At 44.0% G+C, this 27,194-nt stretch overlaps 1 protein-coding gene across 3 annotated transcripts in view; it reads right to left on the reverse strand.

Annotated features, from left to right (window-relative positions):
* FBF1 (Fas binding factor 1) overlaps positions 1-27,194 on the reverse strand; it is a 206,207-nt gene that overhangs the window by 110,768 nt on the left and 68,245 nt on the right. For all 3 annotated transcript variants that reach the window (XM_069752052.1, XM_069752054.1, XM_069752053.1), the window contains 4 exons: positions 20,977-21,088; positions 10,625-10,708; positions 7,707-7,787; positions 70-208 (listed from right to left, as the gene is read on the reverse strand). In XM_069752052.1, the coding sequence (XP_069608153.1) occupies positions 70-208; positions 7,707-7,787; positions 10,625-10,708; positions 20,977-21,088 (416 nt within the window). The remainder of the gene's footprint in view (positions 1-69; positions 209-7,706; positions 7,788-10,624; positions 10,709-20,976; positions 21,089-27,194) is intronic.

The raw sequence follows: 27,194 nt of genomic DNA on the forward strand, positions 1-27,194 counted from the left end.
TTGGTAAAGCTTTGTCTGATGTATGGGGCAGTAGTTAATATATTACACCAAGCCGTAATTTCCTCTTACCTCTTCTCCTTATGAGGACTTTCAAGATGGTCTCCAAATCCCAGAGCATCCATAATGTAATCAGCATCCTCCTCAAAATTCACATCGTTTTTCCTGTGAGAAGCTGGGGATGGTCTTGATGGGCTAACAATTACAGCCTCTGTATGGCATAAATGTGGAGAAATTAATGTGCTGGAATTATAATAAACCATTACATACAGTACCCAAAATGCTGTGCATGCAACCCAGAAGGATATCAAAATAGCATTGTCTGTATCAAAGATGGACCACAAATAATAAAGATAGCGATGCCAATACAGCCACTACCTCAATGTGTATTTATGGTGACCAGTAGGGTTTTTAGGACAGTGTGTGCTAAGATTGGTAACTTGCTAAATGTGTAAAGCGCCTTAATACTTCCCCAATCTCTATTTATGGTGACCAGTGGAGTTTTTAGGACAGTATGTGCTAAGATTGGTAACTTGCTAAAGGAACAAAGCGCCTTAATACTTCCTCAATCTCTATTTATGGTGACCAGTGGGGTTTTTAGGACAGTGTGTGCTAAGATTGGTAACTTGCTAAATGTGCAAAGCGCCTTAATACTTCCCCAATCTCTATTTATGGTGACCAGTGGGGTTTTTAAGGTAGTGTGTGCTAAGATTGGTAACTTGCTAAATGTGTAAAGCGCCTTAAGGCCACATTCACACGCTCCTTTTTATCCTGCGGGTTCTCCCGCAGCGGATTTGATAAATCTGCAGGGCAAACCCGCTGCGGTTATCCCTGCAGATTTATCGCGGTTTGTCCTGCGGGTTCCGCTGCGTGTTCCGCTGCGGGATTTACCCCTACTATTGATGCTGCATATGCAGCAATATGCAGCATCAATAGTAATGTTAAAAATAATAAAATCATGATGATATACTCACCCTCTGACGTCCCGATCTCCTGGGCGCTGCAGCCGGCGGTCCGGGTCCAAAGATGCTGTGCGACCAGGACCTTCGGTGATGTCACGGTCATGTGACCGCGACGTCACCGAAGTTCCTGGTCGCATAGCAAACCTGAGACCGGACGGCCGCGTGCAGCGCTGAGACTTCAGAGGTGAGTATAATGATTTTTTATTTTAATTCTTTTTTTTTTTAATACAAATATGGTTCCCGGGGCCTGGAGGAGAGTCTCCTCTCCTCCACCCCGGGTATAACCCGCACATTATCCGCATTACTTCCCGCATGGTGGGCACAGCCCCATGCGGGAAGTAAGCGGATCAATGCATTTCTATGGGTGCAGAATCGCCGCGATTCTGCACAAAGAAGTGACATGGTCCTTCTTTTTTTCGCAGCAATTCTGCGCGGTTTTTTTCGGGTTTTTTCCGCATCATGTGCACTGCGGTTTTTGTCTTCCATAGGGTAACATTGTACTGTACCCTGCATGGAAAACAGCTGCGGACCCGCAGCGGCAAAATCGCCGCGGTTCCGCAGTAAAAACCGCATAGTGTGAACATGGCCTAATACTTCCCCAATATCTATTTATGGTGACCAGTGGGGTTTTTAGGACAGTGTGTGCTAAGATTGGTAACTTGCTAAATGTGTAAAGCGCCTTAATACTTCCCCAATCTCTATTTATGGTGACCAGTGGGGTTTTTAGGGTAGTGTGTGCTAAGATTGGTAACTTGCTAAATGTGTAAAGCGCCTTAATACTTCCCCAATCTCTATTTATGGTGACCAGTGGGGTTTTTAGGACAGTGTGTGCTAAGATTGGTAACTTGCTAAATGTGTAAAGCGCCTTAATACTTCCCCAATCTCTATTTATGGTGACCAGTGGAGTTTTTAGGACAGTGTGTGCTAAGATTGGTAACTTGCTAAATGTGTAAAGCGCCTTAATACTTCCCCAATCTCTATTTATGGTGACCAGTGGGGTTTTTAGGACAGCGTGTGCTAAGATTGGTAACTTGCTAAATGTGTAAAGCGCCTTAATACTTCCCCAATCTCTATTTATGGTGACCAGTGGAGTTTTTAGGGTAGTGTGTGCTAAGATTGGTAACTTGCTAAATGTGTAAAGCGCCTTAATACTTCCCCAGTCTCTATTTATGGTGACCAGTGGAGTTTTTAGGACAGCGTGTGCTAAGATTGGTAACTTGCTAAATGTGCAAAGCGCCTTAATACTTCCCCAATCTCTATTTATGGTGACCAGTGGGGTTTTTAGGACAGCGTGTGCTAAGATTGGTAACTTGCTAAATGTGCAAAGCGCCTTAATACTTCCCCAATCTCTATTTATGGTGACCAGTGGGGTTTTTAGGACAGTGTGTGCTAAGATTGATAACTTGCTAAAGGAACAAAGCGCCTTAATACTTCCCTAATCTCTATTTATGGTGACCAGTGGAGTTTTTAGGACAGTGTATGCTAAGATTGGTAACTTGCTAAATGTGCAAAGCGCCTTAATACTTCTCCAATCTCTATTTATGGTGACCAGTGGAGTTTTTAGGACAGTGTGTGCTAAGATTGGTAACTTGCTAAATGTGTAAAGCGCCTTAATACTTTCCCAATCTCTATTTATGGTGACCAGTGGGGTTTTTAGGACAGTGTATGCCAAGATTGGTAACTTGCTAAATGTGCAAAGCGCCTTAATACTTCTCCAATCTCTATTTATGGTGACCAGTGGGGTTTTTAGGACAGCGTGTGCTAAGATTGGTAACTTGCTAAATGTGTAAAGCGCCTTAATACTTTCCCAATCTCTATTTATGGTGACCAGTGGGGTTTTTAGGACAGTGTATGCCAAGATTGGTAACTTGCTAAATGTGCAAAGCGCCTTAATACTTCTCCAATCTCTATTTATGGTGACCAGTGGGGTATTTAGGGTAGTGTGTGCTAAGATTGGTAACTTGCTAAATGTGCAAAGCGCCTTAATACTTCCCCAATCTCTATTTATGGTGACCAGTGGGGTTTTTAGGACAGCGTGTGCTAAGATTGGTAACTTGCTAAATGTGTAAAGCACCTTAATACTTCCCCAATCTCTATTTATGGTGACCAGTGCAGTTTTTAGGACAGTGTGTGCTAAGATTGGTAACTTGCTAAATGTGCAAAGCGCCTTAATACTTTCCCAATCTCTATTTATGGTGACCAGTGGGGTTTTTAGGACAGCGTGTGCTAAGATTGGTAACTTGCTAAATGTGTAAAGCGCCTTAATACTTTCCCAATCTCTATTTATGGTGACCAGTGGGGTTTTTAGGACAGTGTATGCTAAGATTGGTAACTTGCTAAATGTGTAAAGCGCCTTAATACTTTCCCAATCTCTATTTATGGTGACCAGTGGGGTTTTTAGGGTAGTGTGTGCTAAGATTGGTAACTTGCTAAATGTGCAAAGCGCCTTAATACTTCCCCAATCTCTATTTATGGTGACCAGTGGGGTTTTTAGGGTAGTGTGTGCTAAGATTGGTAACTTGCTAAATGTGTAAAGCGCCTTAATACTTCCCCAATCTCTATTTATGGTGACCAGTGGGGTTTTTAGGACAGCATGTGCTAAGATTGGTAACTTGCTAAATGTGTAAAGCGCCTTAATACTTTCCCAATCTCTATTTATGGTGACCAGTTGGGTTTTTAGGACAGTGTATGCTAAGATTGGTAACTTGCTAAATGTGTAAAGCGCCTTAATACTTTCCCAATCTCTATTTATGGTGACCAGTGGGGTTTTTAGGGTAGTGTGTGCTAAGATTGGTAACTTGCTAAATGTGCAAAGCGCCTTAATACTTCTCCAATCTCTATTTATTGTGACCAGTGGAGTTTTTAGGACAGTGTGTGCTAAGACTGGTAACTTGCTAAATGGGCAAAGCGCCTTAATACTTCCCCAATCTCTATTTATGGTGACCAGTGGGGTTTTTAGGGTAGTGTGTGCTAAGATTGGTAACTTGCTAAATGTGCAAAGCGCCTTAATACTTCCCCAATCTCTATTTATGGTGACCAGTGGGGTTTTTAGGGTAGTGTGTGCTAAGATTGGTAACTTGCTAAATGGGCAAAGCGCCTTAATACTTCCCCAATCTCTATTTATGGTGACCAGTGGGGTTTTTAGGACAGCATGTGCTAAGATTGGAAACTTGCTAAATGTGTAAAGCGCCTTAATACTTTCCCAATCTCTATTTATGGTGACCAGTGGGGTTTTTAGGGTAGTGTGTGCTAAGATTGGTAACTTGCTAAATGTGCAAAGCGCCTTAATACTTCTCCAATCTCTATTTATGGTGACCAGTGGAGTTTTTAGGACAGTGTGTGCTAAGATTGGTAACTTGCTAAATGTGTAAAGCGCCTTAATACTTCCCCAATCTCTATTTATGGTGACCAGTGGGGTTTTTAGGACAGCGTGTGCTAAGATTGGTAACTTGCTAAATGTGTAAAGCGCCTTAATACTTCTCCAATCTCTATTTATGGTGACCAGTGGGGTTTTTAGGACAGTGTGTGCTAAGATTGGTAACTTGCTAAATGTGCAAAGCGCCTTAATACTTCCCCAATCTCTATTTATGGTGACCAGTGGGTTTTTAGGGTAGTGTGTGCTAAGATTGGTAACTTGCTAAATGGGCAAAGCGCCTTAATACTTCCCCAATCTCTATTTATGGTGACCAGTGGGGTTTTTAGGACAGCATGTGCTAAGATTGGTAACTTGCTAAATGTGTAAAGCGCCTTAATACTTTCCCAATCTCTATTTATGGTGACCAGTGGGGTTTTTAGGACAGCGTGTGCTAAGATTGGTAACTTGCTAAATGTGTAAAGCGCCTTAATACTTTCCCAATCTCTATTTATGGTGATTAGTGGAGTTTTTAGGACAGTGTGTGCTAAGATTGGTAACTTGCTAAATGTGTAAAGCGCCTTAATACTTCCCCAATCTCTATTTATGGTGACCAGTAGAGTTTTTAGGGTAGTGTGTGCTAAGATTGGTAACTTGCTAAATGTGTAAAGCGCCTTAATACTTCCCCAATCTCTATTTATGGTGACCAGTGGGGTTTTTAGGACAGCGTGTGCTAAGATTGGTAACTTGCTAAATGTGTAAAGCGCCTTAATACTTTCCCAATCTCTATTTATGGTGACCAGTGGGGTTTTTAGGGTAGTGTGTGCTAAGATTGGTAACTTGCTAAATGTGCAAAGCGCCTTAATACTTCCCCAATCTCTATTCATGGTGACCAGTGGGGTTTTTAGGACAGTGTGTGCTAAGATTGATAACTTGCTAAAGGAACAAAGCGCCTTAATACTTCCCTAATCTCTATTTATGGTGACCAGTGGAGTTTTTAGGACAGTGTATGCTAAGATTGGTAACTTGCTAAATGTGCAAAGCGCCTTAATACTTCCCCAATCTCTATTTATGGTGACCAGTGGGGTTTTTAGGACAGCGTGTGCTAAGATTGGTAACTTGCTAAATGTGTAAAGCGCCTTAATACTTCCCCAATCTCTATTTATGGTGACCAGTGCAGTTTTTAGGACAGTGTGTGCTAAGATTGGTAACTTGCTAAATGTGTAAAGCGCCTTAATACTTTCCCAATCTCTATTTATGGTGACCAGTGGGGTATTTAGGACAGTGTATGCCAAGATTGGTAACTTGCTAAATGTGTACAGCGCCTTAATACTTTCCCAATCTCTATTTATGGTGACCAGTGGGGTTTTTAGGGTAGTGTGTGCTAAGATTGGTAACTTGCTAAATGTGCAAAGCGCCTTAATACTTCTCCAATCTCTATTTATGGTGACCAGTGGGGTTTTTAGGGTAGTGTGTGCTAAGATTGGTAACTTGCTAAATGTGCAAAGCGCCTTAATACTTCCCCAATCTCTATTTATGGTGACCAGTGGGGTTTTTAGGACAGCGTGTGCTAAGATTGGTAACTTGCTAAATGGGCAAAGCGCCTTAATACTTCCCCAATCTCTATTTATGGTGACCAGTGGGGTTTTTAGGACAGCGTGTGCTAAGATTGGTAACTTGCTAAATGTGTAAAGCGCCTTAATACTTTCCCAATCTCTATTTATGGTGACCAGTGGGGTTTTTAGGGTAGTGTGTGCTAAGATTGGTAACTTGCTAAATGTGCAAAGCGCCTTAATACTTCCCCAATCTCTATTTATGGTGACCAGTGGGGTTTTTAGGACAGCGTGTGCTAAGATTGGTAACTTGCTAAATGTGTAAAGCGCCTTAATACTTCCCCATTCTCTATTTATGGTGACCAGTGCAGTTTTTAGGACAGTGTGTGCTAAGATTGGTAACTTGCTAAATGTGTAAAGCGCCTTAATACTTTCCCAATCTCTATTTATGGTGACCAGTGGGGTTTTTAGGACAGTGTATGCTAAGATTGGTAACTTGCTAAATGTGTAAAGCACCTTAATACTTTCCCAATCTCTATTTATGGTGACCAGTGGGGTTTTTAGGGTAGTGTGTGCTAAGATTGGTAACTTGCTAAATGTGCAAAGCGCCTTAATACTTCTCCAATCTCTATTTATGGTGACCAGTAGGGTTTTTAGGACAGTGTGTGCTAAGATTGGTAACTTGCTAAATGGGCAAAGCGCCTTAATACTTCCCCAATCTCTATTTATGGTGACCAGTGGGGTTTTTAGGACAGCATGTGCTAAGATTGGTAACTTGCTAAATGTGTAAAGCGCTTTAATACTTTCCCAATCTCTATTTATGGTGACCAGTGGGGTTTTTAGGACAGTGTATGCTAAGATTGGTAACTTGCTAAATGTGTAAAGCGCCTTAATACTTCCCCAATCTCTATTTATGGTGACCAGCGGGGTTTTATATGACTGTAAGTGCCAAGACTGGTCACTTTATAAGGGGACCCTATCAGCCAAGAAGGATTTGATAAAAAGACACAAAATAACAAGTACAGCTCATTGATTTGAATATGCAACGGGTGCTGTGCATCATTTCAAAACCTTCACATGGGAAGCACCCTTTAAATTGTGACAATCAGCAGATTTTTGCCTACAAAACTGTCAATAGTGCTTAACAGGGGAGGGAAAACCAGAAACAAGGGGCAATATAGCTTTGTGGCAGTTTATATAATTAGAAAAGCAGAGAAAATTAACGTTAATTACTTTATGCCCCAATGGACACCTCCGAACCCTGCAAGTGCTCTACGTGGAACTGTCTGCAAGGCCCTTGTAAAGTACTTTAATAGTGGGAATAAGGTTAAAGGGAACCATAACAGCTGATTTATGATGAAGAAGCATAGGCATTTCAAACAGAAGATACTTTTAAAAGCTGTACGGGGGTAATGCATCAATGATATCTAGTCCAAGAGGCAGTTCCCTGGTAGCTTCCTCCTGCTACACTTGACTGACAGGTCTATCCCTAAGTGTGTGTATAGGGAATCACCCGTCAAAGGGAAGCGGGGCAGAGAAAAGCCCTGGGTATACACCTCTTGGATCAGTCATCCACATTGCATGATTTTCAAGTTGGCTCTTAAAGGTATGTGTTCTCTGAAACACTGACGCTTTTCAGCTCAAAACATGTTTAGCTGCAATAACGCAGCCAGACTCTGACATGATACCTTGGCCCAGCTGTCAGGATCAATTAAATAGTTTCTTCAATTCTAACACTATGAGAAGCCACAAAGTTGGAAATTTTCTTTCTCCAGCTATTAGCGTATCCTCTTGTTATCAATAAAGAAATGTGTAAAATCCCTGGATAAACACTTGACTTACCGCTGCTTTTCACTGGATTTGATTTATTAGCAATTTCATTATTGTCCTCAGCCACGATGCCATCAAGTAGTTTATTCCCATCTTTGTCCCAGGAATCAAAGAAAAAAACAAAAAACACTTGAATAGAGTGGAATACAGTAAGCATCATTGGGGACTATCCTGGCCCACCTGTGCATTACATTGATGGCATATATTGTGAGATTTTTCCGAGTGGCCAGACACAACTTACTTAGCGATACAGTTGAACGATGGGGGTAAAAGAAGCCGCTGTGATCAGTTAGTTTAGTTTAAAAAAAGGGCTTGTCTTTAAAAGTAGCTTTAAGGAAACAGGTTTCAAACCATTTGGCAAATTGATCACTTCCATTGCTGTGTTCTCCTCCAGGCGGGCAGCATCAATGGTGCCTAGCCACATCTTTTCCAAGAGCCGGGCACTAAATAGTGTAAATGCTGCTATGGGTGGTAGTTGCATTTAACGATACTATGGTTTTAGGTGTAGTGATGCAATCTTTTTAGATCGACTGTATACAGTACTATTAGCAGGAAAAAATTTTGTGCAATTTTTACAGAGCAATTATTATTGTGAAGTCCAGAATCAAGATCTTGTTCACAAATACGGCCTCTAAAATCCACATAACATCCACAAAAAAATCTGTAGGTACGACCATTGCTTCATTAACTGTCCATTATCTGTTTTCTGATCGGATGATATTATGTTATATTAATATTATATTATTATTTTATGCTTATACTTTTTTCCTTCCCTTGTCCAAGAGCCGTAACTTTTTTATTTCTCTGTTGAAAGAGCAATTTGAGAGCTTATTTTTTGCAGACTGAGCTGCAGTTTTAAATGAAATCATTCATTTTGGCATTCAATGTACTGGAAAGCTGGAAAATAAGTGCAGCGAAATTGCGAGGGGAAAAATTAAAAAAAACACAAATTGACACTGTTTTTTCGATTTTGCTTTTTACTAAGTTCATTGTGAGATAAAAATGACCTGGCAATACGATTCTACAGGTCAGTATGACTACAGCGATACCAACCTTGCAAAGTTTTGTTTTATGGAGTCAAAAAAAATAATATTACATTTAGTAAAAAACAAAATACAAAACAAATAAATTGGTTTATGTCACCATTTCCAGAGACCCATAACCTTTATACTCTTCCAATAAATGCACATGTATGGGTGCTTGGTTTTTGTGTGGTAAGCTGATGTCTTTATTAAAACTATTTATGGCTAGATACAACATTTTGATTGACTTTTATTGCATTTTTTTAAGGATTTCAGCAACAAAAGAAAAAAAAAGTGCAATTCTGGAGTTTCAATGTTTTTTTCATTATAGCGGTTCATTAACTTTATATTTTGACAGATCAGATGTGGTGAAATCAATATGCAATATGCAAGCCTGACTGGGACGTGAGAAGGCCAGAGCTTACTACGCCTGCCCCACACAGTTGTACACAGCGCAGGCGCCGGTTTTGAAGCTAAAACAGCGCGTAGGGGTGGCGCCGAAAGCCCCTGAAGATTGTAGTGACGGCAGAGTAGTGGTTCAAGCTGGGGAGTGAGGACCCGCCTCCCTGGCGAAAGACAGGTATTTTAGATAAGTTTCAAAGCGCTTTATTTTGGGAATACATGAACAAAAAACTAAAAGAGCCACCTTGTTAGAATGCAGCATTACTGCTGCACAAGGTGGCTCTTTTAGTTTATAACGGCTGGAGGGGGTGACAGTGGCCCTTTAAACCAGCGATTGATCACTTATTCTATATACTGCAATGGTGTCACGGCAGACCAATGGGAGTCGATGTATGTGCGCATTTGTAATCGGGTTATATAAATGTTGCTGTCAGTGACTTACAGCGGCATCTAAATGTTTAGACAGCAGTGATCAGAGCTAGCTCCAGTTGTTGAAGTTCAGTGAGCAGCTCTGTATCACATCACATACTACTGTATAGTATGGGCTCAGCTCCTGTGCCCACTCCATACATCGGCACACCACATGTGACATACTAGTCACTACAAATAGAGAACAAGCCCAGCACGTCCAAGCTAATGTGAACAGGCGCCATCCAAAAAAGCATATAAGTTGAAAAACGATAAAGGTTGAACCATTATTTACCATGAATGATTACTCTAGAACATTGAAAATGCATTACTGCCATAGAAAATAGGGAAAAAGCGCTATATAATGTACACATGAAATATTTATCTCAAATATTGCTATGAATAAAGGAAGGTACTTCGTGGATAAATTGGCCAATGTATGTGAGCCCAATTGCCATGTCAAGGCGTCCTTCATAATTGGGTCTCTGTCCTGTTTTTTGTCACCTCTCCTCCATACATTGCCCAATTTATGCGCAAAGTACCTTCCTTTTTTCATAGCAATTTTTGCAGATAAATATTTCATGTGTACATTATATAGCGCTTTTTTCCTATTTTCTATGGCATTAATGCATTTTCAATGTTCTAGAGTAATCATTCTTGGTAAATAAATCATGGTGCAACCTTTATCGTTTTTCAACATATTAGTCACTAGTCATATCGGAGAGGGGTTAATGGTCTATAGGAGTTATAGACAGTCAATGGATCAGTGGGTGTCTTCACAGCCAGACCAGCAGCAATCGCAAATTTGCTTTCTGCCATGTGGTTGGGTGGTAATTGCCATTTATAAGACAACCCCTTTATTTTATTCTGTTATTGTTTCACATTTTTTCTACCTTATTACTGCTCTCTTTAAAAAAAAAAAGGAATGAATACAAAATAAAAATGTACACACCTGAAAAAATACACTAGAATTTCATTACCTGCATTATGTAATGCTGATTCTAAGTCCTGAGCACCTTCTGACAAGCATTAAGAGATAGATAGGGAGGTGAAATGAAGGGTATACTGCTCTCTATCTACACATGTCTTATCACTTACCATCAAATGAGAATTTCTTGTAAGGTCTGGATTGCCCAACAGGTTCAAACATTGGTTTCTTCTCACTTTCAGGTGCTGAAGTCCCTGTTAGACAATAAACAGCCTTTGGAAGGTCTCAGGGTATTTTCTCAAATCGATGTTATAACTTAATCCTTTGCATAAAAATACATTTTCTCTGTCGCCCATGACGGCACCACGGAGAGAAGGGATCCGCCCACCAAGGACAGGAAACCTACGGATAAAAAGGCGGTACCACTCTCCTGCATCAGTTGGTTTCCTGTCCTTGATGGGAGACCTACGGACTTACCAGATCGACGTTGGAATTCCGGGGCCAACCAGTCCGACTCAGGCAGCTGGGGTCCCTCTGCCTCGGCTGGGGTGGTGACCCGAAGCGCCACCGCTGGGGGCTAGTGGGCCTACAGGGTGTGCGGGGGAGGTGACAAGGAGTTCGCGGTCACCTCCCCAGGTAAGATGCAGCAGCGGCAACATCCAGGGGGGTCCCTCTGTGGTTGCAGGAGGCGCGGCCCTCCCCAAACAAGCGTCAGTCTGCACACTGCACCGCCATCAGGCGTGCAGAGCCGCGCGGTAGGGACTGCATAGGACCGGGGGCGCCGGTCAGCAGCGCCATATCTGCACTCCGGGCGCCATCTTGAAAGTTCGGCGCATGCCCGGGATTGCGCTGGTCTCGCGAGGCGGCCGGAGCTTCTGCGCAGGCGCCGGCGGGGTTGCCGCTCGGGGAACGGTCTGCGCAGGCGCCGCAGAGGCTCGACTGCGCAGGCACCGGCGTTCGGCGCTCCTCGCCGTCGGCCGGGAGCTACTGCGCAGGCGCCATAGAGAAAAAAAAAAAAAGAAGAGCGGCGGGAAAGCTTAAATGGGAGAAATTACATCCTCCCAGTGGCTCTGCAATATATCGGCAGGAGCCTCAAGAGCTACTAGTCGCCGCAGCACCAGCGCAGCACGCGTTACTAGGGCAGCAGCCGCAGACCAGCAGCAGTATGAGCGACCCGGCATCACCCTTGCCAGAATCACCTCCACCTGTAGCGTCGCCACAGCAGCAGCAGCAGCAGCAAAAAAGGCGACAGCAGAAAGGACACCAGGACACCAGCAAAGAACGCCAAAGGTCCCAACACAGTAAGGAGTCCAGTACGGCGTCGGGGAAAAAGCCAGAGGCAGAGAATCCCCAATCGGTATTTATGGGTCCTGGAGGTGGTAAGTGGATCTTCGTGAAAGTCAGAGACAGTAAGATTATTATCTGTCTCTTTTAGGGGAGGAAAAGCGTAGGTAAAACCAAGCACAAAATCTGTGCCATCTGTAGAGAGGATCTTCCACCCGCCTGGGAGAAGAGACTATGCAATACTTGCATACAGCAGACAGTATCCGAAAGCCTTCCTGGGTTTGCAACCGATCTAAAAAACCTGATTAAGGAGCAAGTGGAAGACACCTTTAGATCCCTAAAAAGTGGAAAAAAACGGAGAAAGACCAGACACAGGTCCCCGTCTCCAGTCTCAAAATCTGACAGCGATAGTGCGAGTTCAGTATCCTCCAACTCCTCCTCCTCATCATCCACTTCTTCCTCGGGGGGGCACAACTGTTTCCCATTAGAGGACACCGATGGCCTCATAAAGGCCGTGAGAAGTACTATGGGGTTAGTAGACTCCCACCCTAAAAAATCGGTACAAGACATCATGTTTGGGGGCCTGGAACAAAAAAAGAGAAGAGCTTTTCCGCTTAATGAAGCAATTACAGCCTTAATTAAAAAAGAATGGAAAAAACCCATGAAAAAGACTCTTTTAACTCCAAAACGGAAATACCACTTCGAGGATGAATCCTGCTCCTTTTGGGAGAAGGCCCCCAAATTGGATGTAGCAATAGCTAAAGCTTCAAAAAAATTTGCTCTCCCGTTTGAGGACATGGGGGTCCTAAAAGACCCTATGGACAAGAAGGCGGACGCCTTTCTCAAAGGCTCTTGGGAGGCAGCGGGAGGAGGCCTAAAACCGGCAGTAGCAGCGGCATGTACATCACGCTCCCTAATGATTTGGTTGAACCAACTAGAGGGTCAATTAAAGGGAAAAACTTCCTGAATACATTACCAGTAATGAGGGGGGCTGCGGCTTTCCTGGCTGACGCCTCGGCCGACTCCATCAGATTAGCCGCCAGGTCAGCAGTGTTTGCTAATGCGGCCAGGCGCGCCCTCTGGCTTAAGAACTGGCCAGGCGACCTGCAAACAAAAACAAAATTGTGTACCATCCCCTGCGAAGGAGAATTTTTGTTCGGTTCTACCTTGGACGACATCTTGGAAAAAGCAGGGGACAAGAAAAAGTCCTTTCCCTCTCTGGGTCTCCCCTCTTACCGGAAGCCCTTTCGGAACAAGAGGTTTTTCCGTAAGAACCCGGGGAGAGGCCAGGGGAAATGGGAGGATAAGAGGAACAAAAATAAGGGGTTTATCTTCAACAAAAACCCCAACGATAACAAGAAACCTTCACAATGAAGGTTCGCCCCAGGTGGGAGGGAGATTATCTCTCTTTCTCCCAGCCTGGGAAAAGATTACCTCCAGTTAATGGATACTGAACATCATAGAATCAGGACTGAGGTTAACATTCGAAAGATGCCCTTGTCCCTCTTTTACGATAACATCTACAAGATCTTCGGCAGAAGAGCAGTTGGCACTAGAAAACGAGGTCATCGGGTTAGTAAAAAAGGGAGTACTCCTGGAGGTTCCCCCACAAGAAAGAGGGCAAGGGTACTATTCCCCTCTATTTCTGAGGAAGAAACCAGACGGTTCCTTCAGGACCATTATCAATCTGAAAAACCTAAACGATTATCTAGAGGTTCAAGCATTCAAGATGGAAACGATAAAGTCATCTATCAAAATGCTGTTTCCTCAATGCTTCATGGTGGTCCTAGACCTGAAGGACGCATATTATCACGTCCCAATACACAAGGATCACCAGAGATTCCTCAGGATGGCGGTTCACATCAGGGGAGTCCTAAGTCACTTCCAGTTCTCAGCTCTACCATTTGGCCTAGCCATAGCCCCGAGGGTTTTCACAAAACTGATCGCGGAGGTAATGGCTCACCTCAGGGAAGAAAACACCTTGATTGTACCATATCTGGACGATTTCCTGGTGATAGGCTCCTCCCCGCAACATTGCGAGAATCAACTAGCAATAGTGATTCATTCCCTAAAGGAATTGGGTTGGCTAATAAACATAGAAAAATCCAGACTAATGCCTTCTCAGGTCCAGGAGTACCTAGGTCTCACTCTAGACTCCAAAAAAATGGAATGTCGGATCCCGGAGAACAAAATACAGAAACTAAAAAGTTTAGTATTAAGAGTTCAATCTCTCCCCTCCATAACACTCCGTCAGGGTATGTCCCTTTTAGGCTCCATGACCTCTTGCATCCCCGCGGTCCAGTGGGCCCAACTACATTCAAGAGATCTCCAATGGCAGCTATTGTCAGAGCAAATCCATCTAGGAGGGCATTTAGACGGGCGGTTAACTATATCTCCTCGCACCAATCACTCTCTGACACGGTGGACATCGCAAGAAAATCTTTCCCAGGGAGTCCCATGGGTAATCCAGATCTCGAAGGTCCTAACTACGGACGCAAGCCCCTCAGGGTGGGGGGCTCATCTGGGCGATCTAGTAGCCCAGGGCATCTGGTCTCCGTCTCTAGCAAACAAATCCTCCAATATGAAGGAACTTCTTGCGGTCAAATTCGCCCTTCAGGAATTCTTGGGGGTTCTTCACTCTCACCACGTAAGAGTGATGTCGGACAACCGGGTGGTGGTATCTTACCTAAATCACCAGGGGGGCACCCGTTCCAAAGATCTGATGGAAGTGACCAAGTCAATCCTACAAATAGCCGAGAGCAACCTCCTATCCCTAACAAGCCTACACATAAAGGGAGTAGACAATTACAAAGCAGACTTCCTCAGTCGGTCCAGCCTAAAACAGGGAGAATGGGAACTAAATCAGGCGATATTTACCCAGATCACAGAAAAATGGGGGGTTCCCAAAATAGATCTCTTTGCGAGCCATCTAAACAAAAAGGTAGCCTCCTTTTGCTCCCTATCTCCCCTGGGGAACCCAGTAGTAGTGGATGCATTCCTGATGTCTTGGGGACACCAACTGGTCTATGCCTTCCCTCCTCTTATTCTGATTCCAGCAGTGCTGAGGAAGATTTGGGAGGACGGGGCGCTGGTCATCTTAATTGCCCCGTTCTGGCCGAAGAGACCTTGGTTCTCATGGATGAGGAAGATGTCAATATCCGACCCTTGGGTATTACCAGACCTCCAGGATCTATTGTCTCAGGGCCCAGTCTGTCATCCGCGGGTCAAGAACTTGAACTTGACAGCTTGGCTCTTGAAAGGAAACTATTAGAAAGCAGGGGGTTCTCCCCGGGGTTAATCTCAACTTTGTTACAAAGTAGGAAGCCGGTTACAACGAAACAGTACGGCAAGATATGGAAAAAGTTTCTGTCATCATCAGGTGCAAAAATAGAGAAAGAAATTCCCCTTAATTCCATATTAGAGTTCCTACAAAAAGGGTTGGAGATGGGTTTAGCCACTAGTACCCTAAAAGTTCACGTGGCAGCATTGGGAGCCCTATTTAATTTTGATTTAGCTTCGAACAGGTGGGTCTCTAGATTCATCAGAGCAGCAGGAAGATCGAGGCCTCTTCCGGTAAAAGTTGTTCCTCAATGGGACTTAAACTTGGTCCCTAAAGCCCTGACTAGTCCACCATTTGAACCATTACGCGAAACGTCAATAAAAAACCTATCTCTCAAAACCGCTGTTAGTCGCCCTCACTTCTGCCCGTAGGGTTAGCGACTTACCGCTCTCTCAGCTAACCCTCCTTACACACAACTTCTAGAGGATAGGGTCATTTTAAAAATAGACCCAGCATATCTCCCGAAAGTGGCTTCAAAGTTTCACAGGTCTCAAGAGATATCTCTCCCTTCCTTCTGCCCCAACCCTAAAAATAAGGAGGAACAAACATTACATACACTAGACGTAAGAAGATGTCTCTTACATTACCTAGAAGTCACTAGAGAGAGTAGGGAGGATCCCTCTCTGTTTGTGTGTTTCCAGGGTCCCCGGAAGGGGAAAAAAGCATCTAAAGCCACCATAGCAAGATGGATCACGGACGCCATCAGTCTTTCATACTCGGCAAGTGGAATGTCCGTTCCCGGGGAGGTTAAGGCTCACTCGACAAGGGCAGTGGCAACTTCCTGGGCGGAGAAGGCCGGAGCTTCTATTGACCAGATATGTAGAGCTGCTACCTGGTCCTCACCATCCACATTCTATAGGCACTATAAATTGGACCTAATCTCCTCTTCAGACCTTACCTTCGGTAAAAGGGTTCTGGAAGCGGTGGTCCCTTCCTGAATGTACTATCTATGCAAATCTCTCCGTGGTGCCGTCATGGGCGACAGAGAAAAATATAGTTCTTACCGATAACGGTATTTCTCTGAGCCCATGACGGCACACGTACATTCCCTCTCTTCACTTGTGGGTGCACACATTAAAATAGTGCCATAGTCTATTCATAGTTTAAAGTCACGCATTATCTTGTTATGCTAAACAGTTAAAATTAACAAATGTTTTTAGTAGTCTCCCATCGTTCTCTATGTAAAACAACTGATGCAGGAGAGTGGTACCGCCTTTTTATCCGTAGGTTTCCTGTCCTTGGTGGGCGGATCCCCTCTCTCCGTGGTGCCGTCATGGGCTCAGAGAAATACCGTTATCGGTAAGATCTATATTTTTTGCACCTGTTTTGCTTGAGTCTTTAGAATAAGCATCCTAGTGTGTGGCTGAGGAATAACACTATTTCTGGTCATTCTGAAATTTGTAATATAAGATCACACATACATAAAACTCGAACATGTGAATAGGGACTAAGACCTCATTCAGACGTCTGTGTTGCATGTACGTGCTCTGCATCCGCATATACGGACCAAACACTGATCCGAAACACTGATGACAACTGTACCACTTTTTCATGTACGTGTTTAACCCCTTTACCCCCAAGGGTGGTTTGCACAACAATGACCAGGCCAATTTTTACAATTCTGACCACTGTCCCTTTATGAGGTTATAACTCTGGAACGCTTCAACGGATCCTGGTGATTCTGACACTGTTTTCTCATGACATATTGTACTTCATGATAGTGGTAAAATTTCTTTGATATTACCTGCGTTTATTTGTGGGAAAAAATGGAAATTTGGCGAAAATTTTGAAAATTTCGCAATTTTCCAACTTTGAATTTTTATGCAATTAAATCACAGAGACATGTCACACAAAATACTTAATAAGTAACATTTCCCACATGTCTACTTTACATCAGCACAATTTTGGAACCAAAATTTTTTTTGTTAGGGAGTTATAAGGGTTAAAAGTTGACCAGCAATTTCTCATTTTTACAACACCATTTTTTTTAGGGACCACATCTCATTTGAAGTCATTTTGAGGGTCTATATGATAGAAAATACCCAAGTGTGACACCATTCTAAAAAACTGCACCCCCCAACGTGCTCAAAACCACATTCAAGAAGTTTATTAACCCTTCAGGTGTTTCACAGGAATTTTTGGAATGTTTAAATAAAAATGAACATTTAACTTTTTTTCACAAAAAATTTACTTCAGCTCCAATTTGTTTTATTTTACCAAGGGTAACAGGAGAAAATGGACCCCAAAAGTTATTGTACAATTTGTCCTGAGTACGCCGATACCCCATATGTGGGGGGTAAACCACTGTTTGGGCGCATGGGAGAGCTCGGAAGGGAAGGAGCGCTGTTTGACTTTTCCAAGCAAAATTGACAATAATTGAGATGGGACGCCATGTTGCGTTTGGAGAGCCACTGATGTGCCTAAACATTGAAAACCCCCACAAGTGACACCATTTTGGAAAGTAGACCCCCTAAGGAACTTATCTAGAGGTGTGGTGAGCACTTTGACCCACCAAGTGCTTCACAGAGTTTATAATGCAGAACCGTAAAAATAAAAAATCATATTTTTTCACAAAAATCATCTTTTTGCCCCCAATTTTTTAATTTTCCCAAGGGTAAGAGAAGAAATTGGACCCCAAAAGTTGTTGTCCAATTTGTCCTGAGTACGCTGATACCCCATATGTGGTGGGGAACCACCGTTTGGGCGCATGGGAGGGCTCGGAAGGGAAGGAGAGCCATTTGGAATGCAGACTTAGATAGAATGGTCTGCAGTCGTCACATTGCGTTTGCAGAGCCCCTAATGTACCTAAACAGTAGAAACCCCCACAAGTGACACCATTTTGGAAAGTAGACCCCCTAAGGAACTTATCTGGATGTGTGGTGAGCACTTTGACCCGCCAAGGGCTTCACAGAAGTTTATAATGCAGAGCCGTAAAAATAAAACAAACATTTTTTCCCACAAAAATTATTTTTTAGCCCCCAGTTTTCTATTTTCTCGAGGGTAACAGGAGAAATTGGACCCCAAAAGTTGTTGTCCAATTTGTCCTGAGTACGCTGATACCCCATATGTTGGGGTAAACCCCTCTTTGGGCACACAGGAGAGCTCGGAAGGGAAGGAGCACTGTTTTACTTTTTCAACGCAGAATTGGCTGGAATTGAGATCGGACGCCATGTCGCGTTTGTAGAGCCCCTGATGTGCCTAAACAGTGTAAACCCCCCAATTATAACTGAAACCCTAATCCAAACACACCCCTAACCCTAATCCCAACGGTAACCCTAACCACACCTCTAACCCAGACACACCCCTAACCCTAATCGCAACCCTATTCCCAACCGTAAATGTAATCCAAACCCTAACCCTAATTTTAGCCCCAACCCTAACCCTAACTTTAGCCCCAACCCTAACTGTAGCCTTAACCCTAGCCCTAATCCTAGCCCTAACCCTAATGGGAAAATTGAAATAAATAAAAATTTTTAATTTTTTTTATTTTTCCCTAACTAAGGGGGTGATGAAGGGGGGTTTGATTTACTTTTATAGCAGGTTATTTAGCGGATTTTTATGATTGGCAGCCGTCACACACTGAAAAACGCTTTTTATTGCAAAAAGCATTTTTTGCGTTACCACATTTTGAGAGCTATAATTTTTCCATATTTGAGTCCACAGAGTCATGTGAGGTCTTGTTTTTTGCGGGACGATTTGACGTTTTTATTGGTAACATTTTCGGGCACGTGACATTTTTTGATCGCTTTTTATTCCGTTTTTTGTGAGGCAGAATGACCAAAAAACAGCTATTCGTGAATTTCTTTTGGGGGAGGCGTTTATACCGTTCCGCGTTTGGTAAAATTGATAAAGCAGTTTTATTCTTCGGGTCAGTACGATTACAGCGATACCTCATTTATATCATTTTTTTATGTTTTGGCGCTTTTATACGATAAAAACTATTTTATAAAAAAAAAAATTATTTTTGCATCGCTTTATTCTGAGGACTATAACTTTTTTATTTTTTTGCTGATGATGCTGTGTGGCGGCTCGTTTTTTGAGGGACAAGATAACGTTTTCAGTGGTACCACGGTTATTTATATACATCTTTTTGATCGCGTGTTATTCCACTTTTTGTTTGGCCGTATGAGAATAAAGCGTTGTTTTTTGCCTCGTTTTTTTTTACGGTGTTCACTGAAGGGGTTAACTAGTGATATAGTTTTATAGGTGGGGTTGTTACGGACGCGGCGATACTAAATATGTGTACTTTTATTGGGGTTTTTTTTTATTTAGATAAAGAAATGTATTTATAGGAACAATATATTTTTTTTGGGGGGGAGGAATTTTTTTTACACATTGGAATATTTTTTTTTTTACACTAGAACATTGCCCCGGGGGGCATCATGTTATAGTGTCAGATCGCTGATCTGACACCTTGCTGTGCAGTGTGTCAGATCAGCGATCTGACATGCACAGCTGCAGGCTTACCAAGCGCCTGCTCTGCAGGCACTTGGTAAGCCACCTCCCTCCCTGCAGGACCCGGATGCCATGGCCATTTTGGATCCGGGCCTGCTGCAGGGAGGGAGGTAAGGAGACCCTCGCAGCAACGCGATCACATCGCGTTGCTGCGGGGGTCTCAGGGAAGCCCGCAGGGAGCCCCCTCCCTGCGCGACGCTTCCCTATACCGCCGACACACCGCGATCATGTTTGATCGCGGTGTGCCGGGGGCGGCCCGTGACCGCTCCTGGCACATAGCGCCGGATGTCAGCTGCGATAGGCAGCTGACACCCGGCCACGATCGGCCGCGCTCACGCGGGGGGGGGGGGCGGGGGGGGCGGGGGGAGCGCAGCGGATCGCTATGATGTACTATCCCGTCGAGGGTCAGATAGGCCTAGGTCACCTCGACGGGATAGTACGTCCAAGGTCAGAGAGGGGTTAAACTTAGGCAAAACTCAAATTTACCTGCTCGTGAGGATTTAAGCAAGAAATTATCTGCAAATTTAAAGGGGTTTTCCCACAAACAAAGTGCATTTTAATTAATAGATATCGGAAGAATAATGAGTTTCATAACTGGATGTGTTAAAAAATGTTCCTGTGCTGAGATAATCTTATAAATTTGCCCCTGCTGTGTACTGTGTAATGGCTGTGCCTGACCATGCAGGAACATGGTCTGATTATACCACAGCTCCTGGGCAGGGGAGAAGAAAAGAGGGTATACAGGCAGGATAGCATGGGATGGCAGATTATTCTTTCTGTGAGGTAAAACATGTTTAAAAACAAACAGTAAAAGCATTACCTCATACAAAGAATCAGCTGTGATCCCATGCTGTACTGTCTGTATACTCTCTTTCACTTCCTCCACTGGCTAGGAGATGTGGTATGATCAGACCAAGTATTGGTATCCAAAGAGCATAAGGTTATGACATGCCCCATGACCTTACACTCACGCGCAGAACTCTCTCAGGCCTAATCAGTGCCGGAAGTCTTGGCCTAGTTATAGTTATAGTTATTACATAGTTATTATTAACTAGTGTACGAGAAAGAGCAGCGGAGATAAGATGTGGCAACGTGAGGACCAGACGGGTGACTGTGAGAAGTGGAGGGGTCAGTGAAGAGATTATAAGGATTTAAAAAAAAAAAAAACCATAATGTCCCTTTATGGTTCAAATAAACAGTGGCTGGCCCATCAAGGTTTATTATGTTCAATCCGCGCTTAAGTCTATTACAAAAAAAATTTACATTTTAGTGAATGCAGATTTTTATAAAATTGGATAGTACTCCATTACTCTAATATATTTGATCATCTCTAAGTTCTATGTTTTGCCTACAGTAACAAGATCAGGTACTTGATGAAGGCACTGGTGGCTCCTATATAAAAATGGTTGAATCACCCAAAAAAAGAAAAAAAAAACTCATTACCTCTTCTAGCCCCAACTGTTTTGTCGCTGCTTTTGGCTTGACTAGAATTCTTTGCAGGGGCTGATTTTGGCTTTCGGGATTCAAACAACTCTGCATCCATGTCATCTAAATCCTGTAAGAAGAAACAGCAAACTCCATGTAATTGTTCACCAAGGAAGCAGTAGATTAAGTAGTAATTCACAACATGGAGATAAACGTGACACAGATAAATAACCACACATACTGTGATCATGTATCACACAAACAGGAATACCACATGGGTATTCAGATGAATACATTTTAACCATTATTTACTCTGATAGAAAGGATACAAGGCTGTGGCTTGGCTGCTGTAATACTAAGGGTATGTGCACACGTTGCGGATTTCTGTGCAGATTTTTCCGCTCAGTTTTTGAAAAATCCGCAGGTAAAACACACTGAGTTTTACCTGCGGGTTACCCGCGGATTTACCATGGGTCTTCTGCGGATTTCATTGGCATTTTACCACCTGCGGATTCCTTTAAAGGAACAGGTGTAAAACGCTGCGGAATCCGCACAAAGAATTGACATGCTGCAGAAAATACGACACAGCGTTTCCACGCGGTATTTTCCGCAGCATGTGCACTGCGGATTTTGTTTTCCATAGGTTTACATGGTACTGTACAATGCATGGAAAACTGCTGCAGATCCGCAGCGTCCAATCCGCAACGTGTGCACATACCCTTACAGTCTACCACATGAAATTAGAATCTGGACCTTTAACTTTTTAACAGCCCATTAATTAGGGAAATCCTGCAATTAAATGAAGGACCCTGTTAACATATTCTAACATATCATATTATATTTCATCATCGGAGGAGCAGAGGGATGCCCATAAATTGCACGCAAAGTCCCATAAAGGGAATAAATAAAGGAGTTTTAAGGCTTCGGAAAACCTGTCTTGCAGCTAGTTTTAAAAAAATTTAAAAAAAATGTAAAAAAAAACAAAACTGCTATATTCACTCTGCACCGCTGGCGTTTCTTATTGTCTGCAGCGCTGATGTCACGTCGACAGCGTTGCAGCCAATAACTTAACTCACTGATGGCAAGAGTCACTCAGAGCTGCTGAGCTCACCGATTGGCCGCAGTGCCGACGTCAGCGCTGCAGACATTAGCAAACACTAGGAACAGCGGTAGAGATGCTGCGTTGCACCCACTGAGGTTGAGTAAAGCACAATTTATTCTTTTTTTAAAATAAACTTCAGGACGGGGCGTGGCCTGGAGCTTGAGCGGTGCGGACGTGGGCGACACGAGCTCCCCAGATTTTCCTACCTGGGGACCCCAAAATTGCGTCCAAACCCCTGGGAATCTCACAACTGTGAGCTCAGGGAGCCTCCGAACCGACACTGCCTGAACCCTGCTCCGAGAGAGCCATTCCACGGAGAGGACGCTGGCAGGAGCACGCAGCGCCACAGTCAGATGGCGCCATCACTGATCCTCTGTGGAGCCCCTGCAGCAAAGGAGCGGCAAACAGCAGAGCCTCGGGACGGACACAGAACCGTGAGGCAAGGAGGGGGATTGCGGCACTTAGCAGCAGGTCCAGTTAGTCGGGGAACATCGGTGGCACAGGGGGAGACCGCCCGCACCCCAATAGCCAGCATCGCGCAGAGGCCGCGGCGGCCCGGACCACTCACCTAGGGGAGACTCCCGCGCTGCCCGTCCCTACCGTCCCCTCACACCTACCTCCTCCGTGCCAGCCCTGCCAGGCACAGGTGAAGAGCAGAGGCCTGCGGGAAGTTAGAGCGGCGGCAGTTCTTGTCCTCCCTCCCCCACTTCCGGGCCTTCATTTTGGCGCCAATCGCCGCCATTATAAGCAGGAGCGGGAACAGCTCCTTCACGGTGACGTCACACTGCCTTTGGGAGCAGCATCGGTCTGGAGAGACTGTCTTGCACCGGCAGAGCCCCGGTTTAACCCCTGAAACCTAGAATAAAGGGGAAGTTTTCCTGGGGAGGGGTTTTTGCTGAGTGAGGAGCAGGATACGTCATGTAGCTCCTCGGATCTCCTATGTACCCCCTACGGCCATCCATTAGCTTATAAAACTCACTAATGTTCATGGGCAAACCAAAAAAGCACTTAGAGGCACCCCTGGACTCTACAGCCCACGCCTCAAAAATGGATAGCTTCTTAACCACTAACAGGCACAGAAATACCAGATCCCAGTCCTCCACTAAGGTCTCTGAGGATCATTTGTCCTCACAAGGCACATTGACCCCACACAACTTGCCTGAAAGGGCATCAGAGGAGGGCGATAACAGTAACGATCTTCCTGATGACATGAACGTACAGGACCTTAGCAAATTAATAAGAACCCTTCCCACCAAAATAGACTTGGAGAAATTTGCCCTGTAGAATAGAAAATTCCTATAAAAAGGAGCTCCATACCTTAAAAATCAGAATTTACAACAAGAGTGGAAGAGGTAGAGAAAACTCAGGAACTCGTATTGCAAGAACTACAAATCCACAGGGAGGTCATAACAAGCCATACTTTGAGACTGGAGGAATTAGCGACCGGAATGGAGGACATACCATCTCTGGCTTGTCAAGGTAAGGAGGCTTATTCGCCATGCAATGCTCCTCTGGGAAATTAAATATGCAAATTGCCTCTTCTGAGAAAAAGAGGACTTAAAACTCTATAGCGCCACCTGTTGGAAGTAGCGATCCTACAAGTCACAATCAACTCTTTAACGAGTCGTGCAATATGACTTAGGATTGACAAGCCAGAAATGGTATGTCACTCTCCACAAGGAGAAACGATACCCCTTAGACCCCAGTCCAGAGCCTCTCACCTAGCCAAATCAGTTCTCATGCTTCGCACTGACAAGGGCCAACAGCCCGAAACACCGTGTCTGCGAATTGAGATACTGATTTGGCTTTAATCCTAAGTCATATTGCACGACTCGTTAAAGAGTTGATTGTGACTTGTTGGATCGCTACTTCCAACAGGTGGTGCTATAGAGTTTAAGTCCTCTTTTTCTCAGAAGAGGCAATTTGCATATTTAATTTCCCAGAGGAGCATTGCATGGCGAATAAGCCTCCTTACCTTGACAAGCCAGAGATGGTATGTCACTCTCCACAAGGAGAAACGATACCCCTTAGACCCTAGTCCTGAACCTCTCACCTAGCCAAATCAGTTCTCATGCTTCGCACTGACGAGGGCCAACAGCCCGAAACACCGTGTCTGCGAATTGAGATACTGATTTGGCTTTAATCCTAAGTCATATTGCACGACTCGTTAAAGAGTTGATTGTGACTTGTTGGATCGCTACTTCCAACAGGTGGCGCTATAGAGTTTAAGTCCTCTTTTTCTCATAAGAGGCAATTTACATATTTAAGATCCTAATACTATCAGACTTGTCCAGGCGGACCCTGCAGCTGAGAAGAGCTCTACGTCCATTATTGTCCCTCCTCCAGGGGAAAGATATCCCTTACAAATGGGGCTTTCCATTTCAATTGATTGCTTTCAAAGGTGGCAAAGCAGCCACTTTCCGCAACCTGGGGGACCTGGCCAACTTCCTAGGTACTTTTGAGCTGCCGATGACTGCCCTACCTGACTGGCCAAGTTCTCCTCAGCTTCCAGATATACCACCGAGATGGTCAAGGGTCCAGCGCTTGAAGCAACACAAGAAGCATGACTCACCCTCTGACCAGATCTGAGAGCTCTTCATCAATACTCCATTTGCTTTTATGGTGACCTAACCAGATCTTCTGTATCTCACGGAGTCGCTCTGCTTCTGGGCTCGATATGTGACAGGAATCAACCGAGTTTTGTTTTATAAACTGTCTCCGCATAAGTTAAACTTATTTGTCTACCATAGATGATTGACATAATATTGGAGCTTTATTAATCTAATTTCCCTTTTTTTAACATTTTTATTTCCTAGTTAGAGTGCCAGTCTAACCTATATGGGTATAGTTACTAAATACTTGACGTTTGCTTATATAATAATAATAATTTTTATTTATATAGCGCCAACATATTCCGCAGCGCTTTACAAATTATAGAGGGGACTTGTACAGACAATAGACATTACAGCATAACAGAAATACAGTTCAAAACAGATACCAGGAGGAATGAGGGCCCTTCTCGCAAGCTTACAAACTATGAGGAAAAGGGGAGACACGAGAGGTGGATGGTAACAATTGCTTTAGTTATTCGGACCGACCATAGTGTAAGGCTCGGGCACTTATATACAATGTTACACAACTGTTGATTTGCCCCTTAGGCCGGGGGGTGCGGGGGAGACTGAGCCTCGCCTTTGGCTCTACCTCACCCAAATTGGTGCGAGTGGTGGCATTTTGGTACGCCACCGCACCGAGATTTCCTCAGCTAGGTGCTCAACCTCTACACTCTCATTCTCCTTTCTTGGCCTATACTATATAGGCTCCTCTCTTTCATGGTTCTCTTCTCCCAATCCCTTATTCCATTTCCAGTCCAAACAACACACATGGATCCTCCATGGGCCTGGTTTCACTGTTCTCACAATCAGCTGTTCACCCAACACCTTGATCATGGCTAGAATTAAATTTTGCTCTTTTAATGCTAAAGGGCTTAACATACCAGAAAAAAGAAGACAGGTACTGTACTCTAGCCACAAGCAACGTGTCTCAATATTAATGCTGCAGGAGACTCACTTTAAGACAGGAGTGACTCCTAATTGTACATCGTATCACTACCCCAAATGGTTCCACAGCACAAACCCTCACTCAAAATCTAAAGGGGTGTCTATAGGTTTTCACAAGTCCTTCCTCCCTGAGGTCCTCGATTCGGTAGTTGATACAGAAGGGAGATTTATCTTCTTGAAACTGGCATGGAAATCTCGTGAACTCATATTGGCTAATGTTTATTTCCCTAATCAGAGTCAGCACAAATTCGGCTCCACGTGCAAACAGCTTCTAGAAAAATTTGCAGGAGGCTCGCCGATAATCCTCGGAGGTGACTTCAATCTCCCAATGAATCCTCTACTTGATGTGTCATCAGGTAAGTCCTCATATCCCGTATCCTCTATCAAAAAAGTGAAAAGGCAGTTGAGTGACTTGCGGTTGATGGATGTGTGGAGGGCGTTGCACCCGGGCGTGAGGGACTATAGCTTTTATTCCCCAATATAATCCACATATAGCAGAATTGACTATTTCTTTGTCTCGCACTCCCTGCTACATAGCGGGGTGGAGGCCGATGTGGGGTCGATTCTGCGGTCTGACCACGCACCTATCTACCTCACGGTGCAACTGGATCCCTCTGTGAGATCCAGGTTCTCGTGAAGATTAAATGAGAATCTTCTACAGGATCCGACCTGTGTTTCGGAAGTGAAGCGTTCCATTGAAGGTTTTATGGCGGACCATGTTAACGACCCCACGTCACCCTCAATCAATGGGAGACCCTAAAATGTATCCTGAGAGGCGTATTTATATCGCATGGCGCTCGTCTTAAAAGAGAGCGCACCAAAGAAATCACGGAACTCTCCTCCCAGATACACAAACTCAAAGCAAAACATAAACAGGACCTCTCCCCGCTCACTTTATCAAATCTGTCCACGGCCAGACAAAAACTACTCACTATCCTAAATCAGAAATCCCGGTGCCTGAGAGAAAAAATAAAGAGTCGCTTCTATCATCTAGGTAACAAAAGTGGCAAACTTTTGGGGAGGGCCCTACATCCCAGAGGTCCCCAAACATTCATCCCATACATTAAAAATTCCAGAGGCAAAAAAGTACGCAGGACATACTCTCTAGCTTCCACGACTTCTATAGCTCTCTCTATAACTTAAAGGGCCATTATAACGATCTTCCCCCGCACTCACTTCGGGATAAAATAAAATCGTATATCCAGTCAAATCGGCTGCCTACTGTCTCGGAGGGGTGCCTGGTGGACTTGGAGGACGATTTTTCACTGGAGGAAATCTCCTCTGTGGTCAGGGATCTGAAGTCAGGTAAAAGCCCTGGTCCTGATGGCTTCACAGCTAGCGTTTATAAACAGTTCTCGGACCTGCTGTATACTCCGCTCTTGACCTCATGTAACTATGTGGCCTCGGGGGGGTCCTTTCCATTACAGGCACTAGCTGCGCATATAACAGTCATCCCTAAGCCGGAGAAAGATCTTGCACTGTGCAGCAGTTACCGCCCCATCTCACTTATTAATATAGACGTAAAAATTTATGCTAAAATGATAGCCCAAAGATTAAATAGTCTTCTACCCCATCTG

The sequence above is a fragment of the Ranitomeya imitator genome, chromosome 2, assembly GCF_032444005.1.
Source record: "Ranitomeya imitator isolate aRanImi1 chromosome 2, aRanImi1.pri, whole genome shotgun sequence".
Taxonomy (NCBI): Eukaryota; Metazoa; Chordata; class Amphibia; order Anura; family Dendrobatidae; genus Ranitomeya; species Ranitomeya imitator.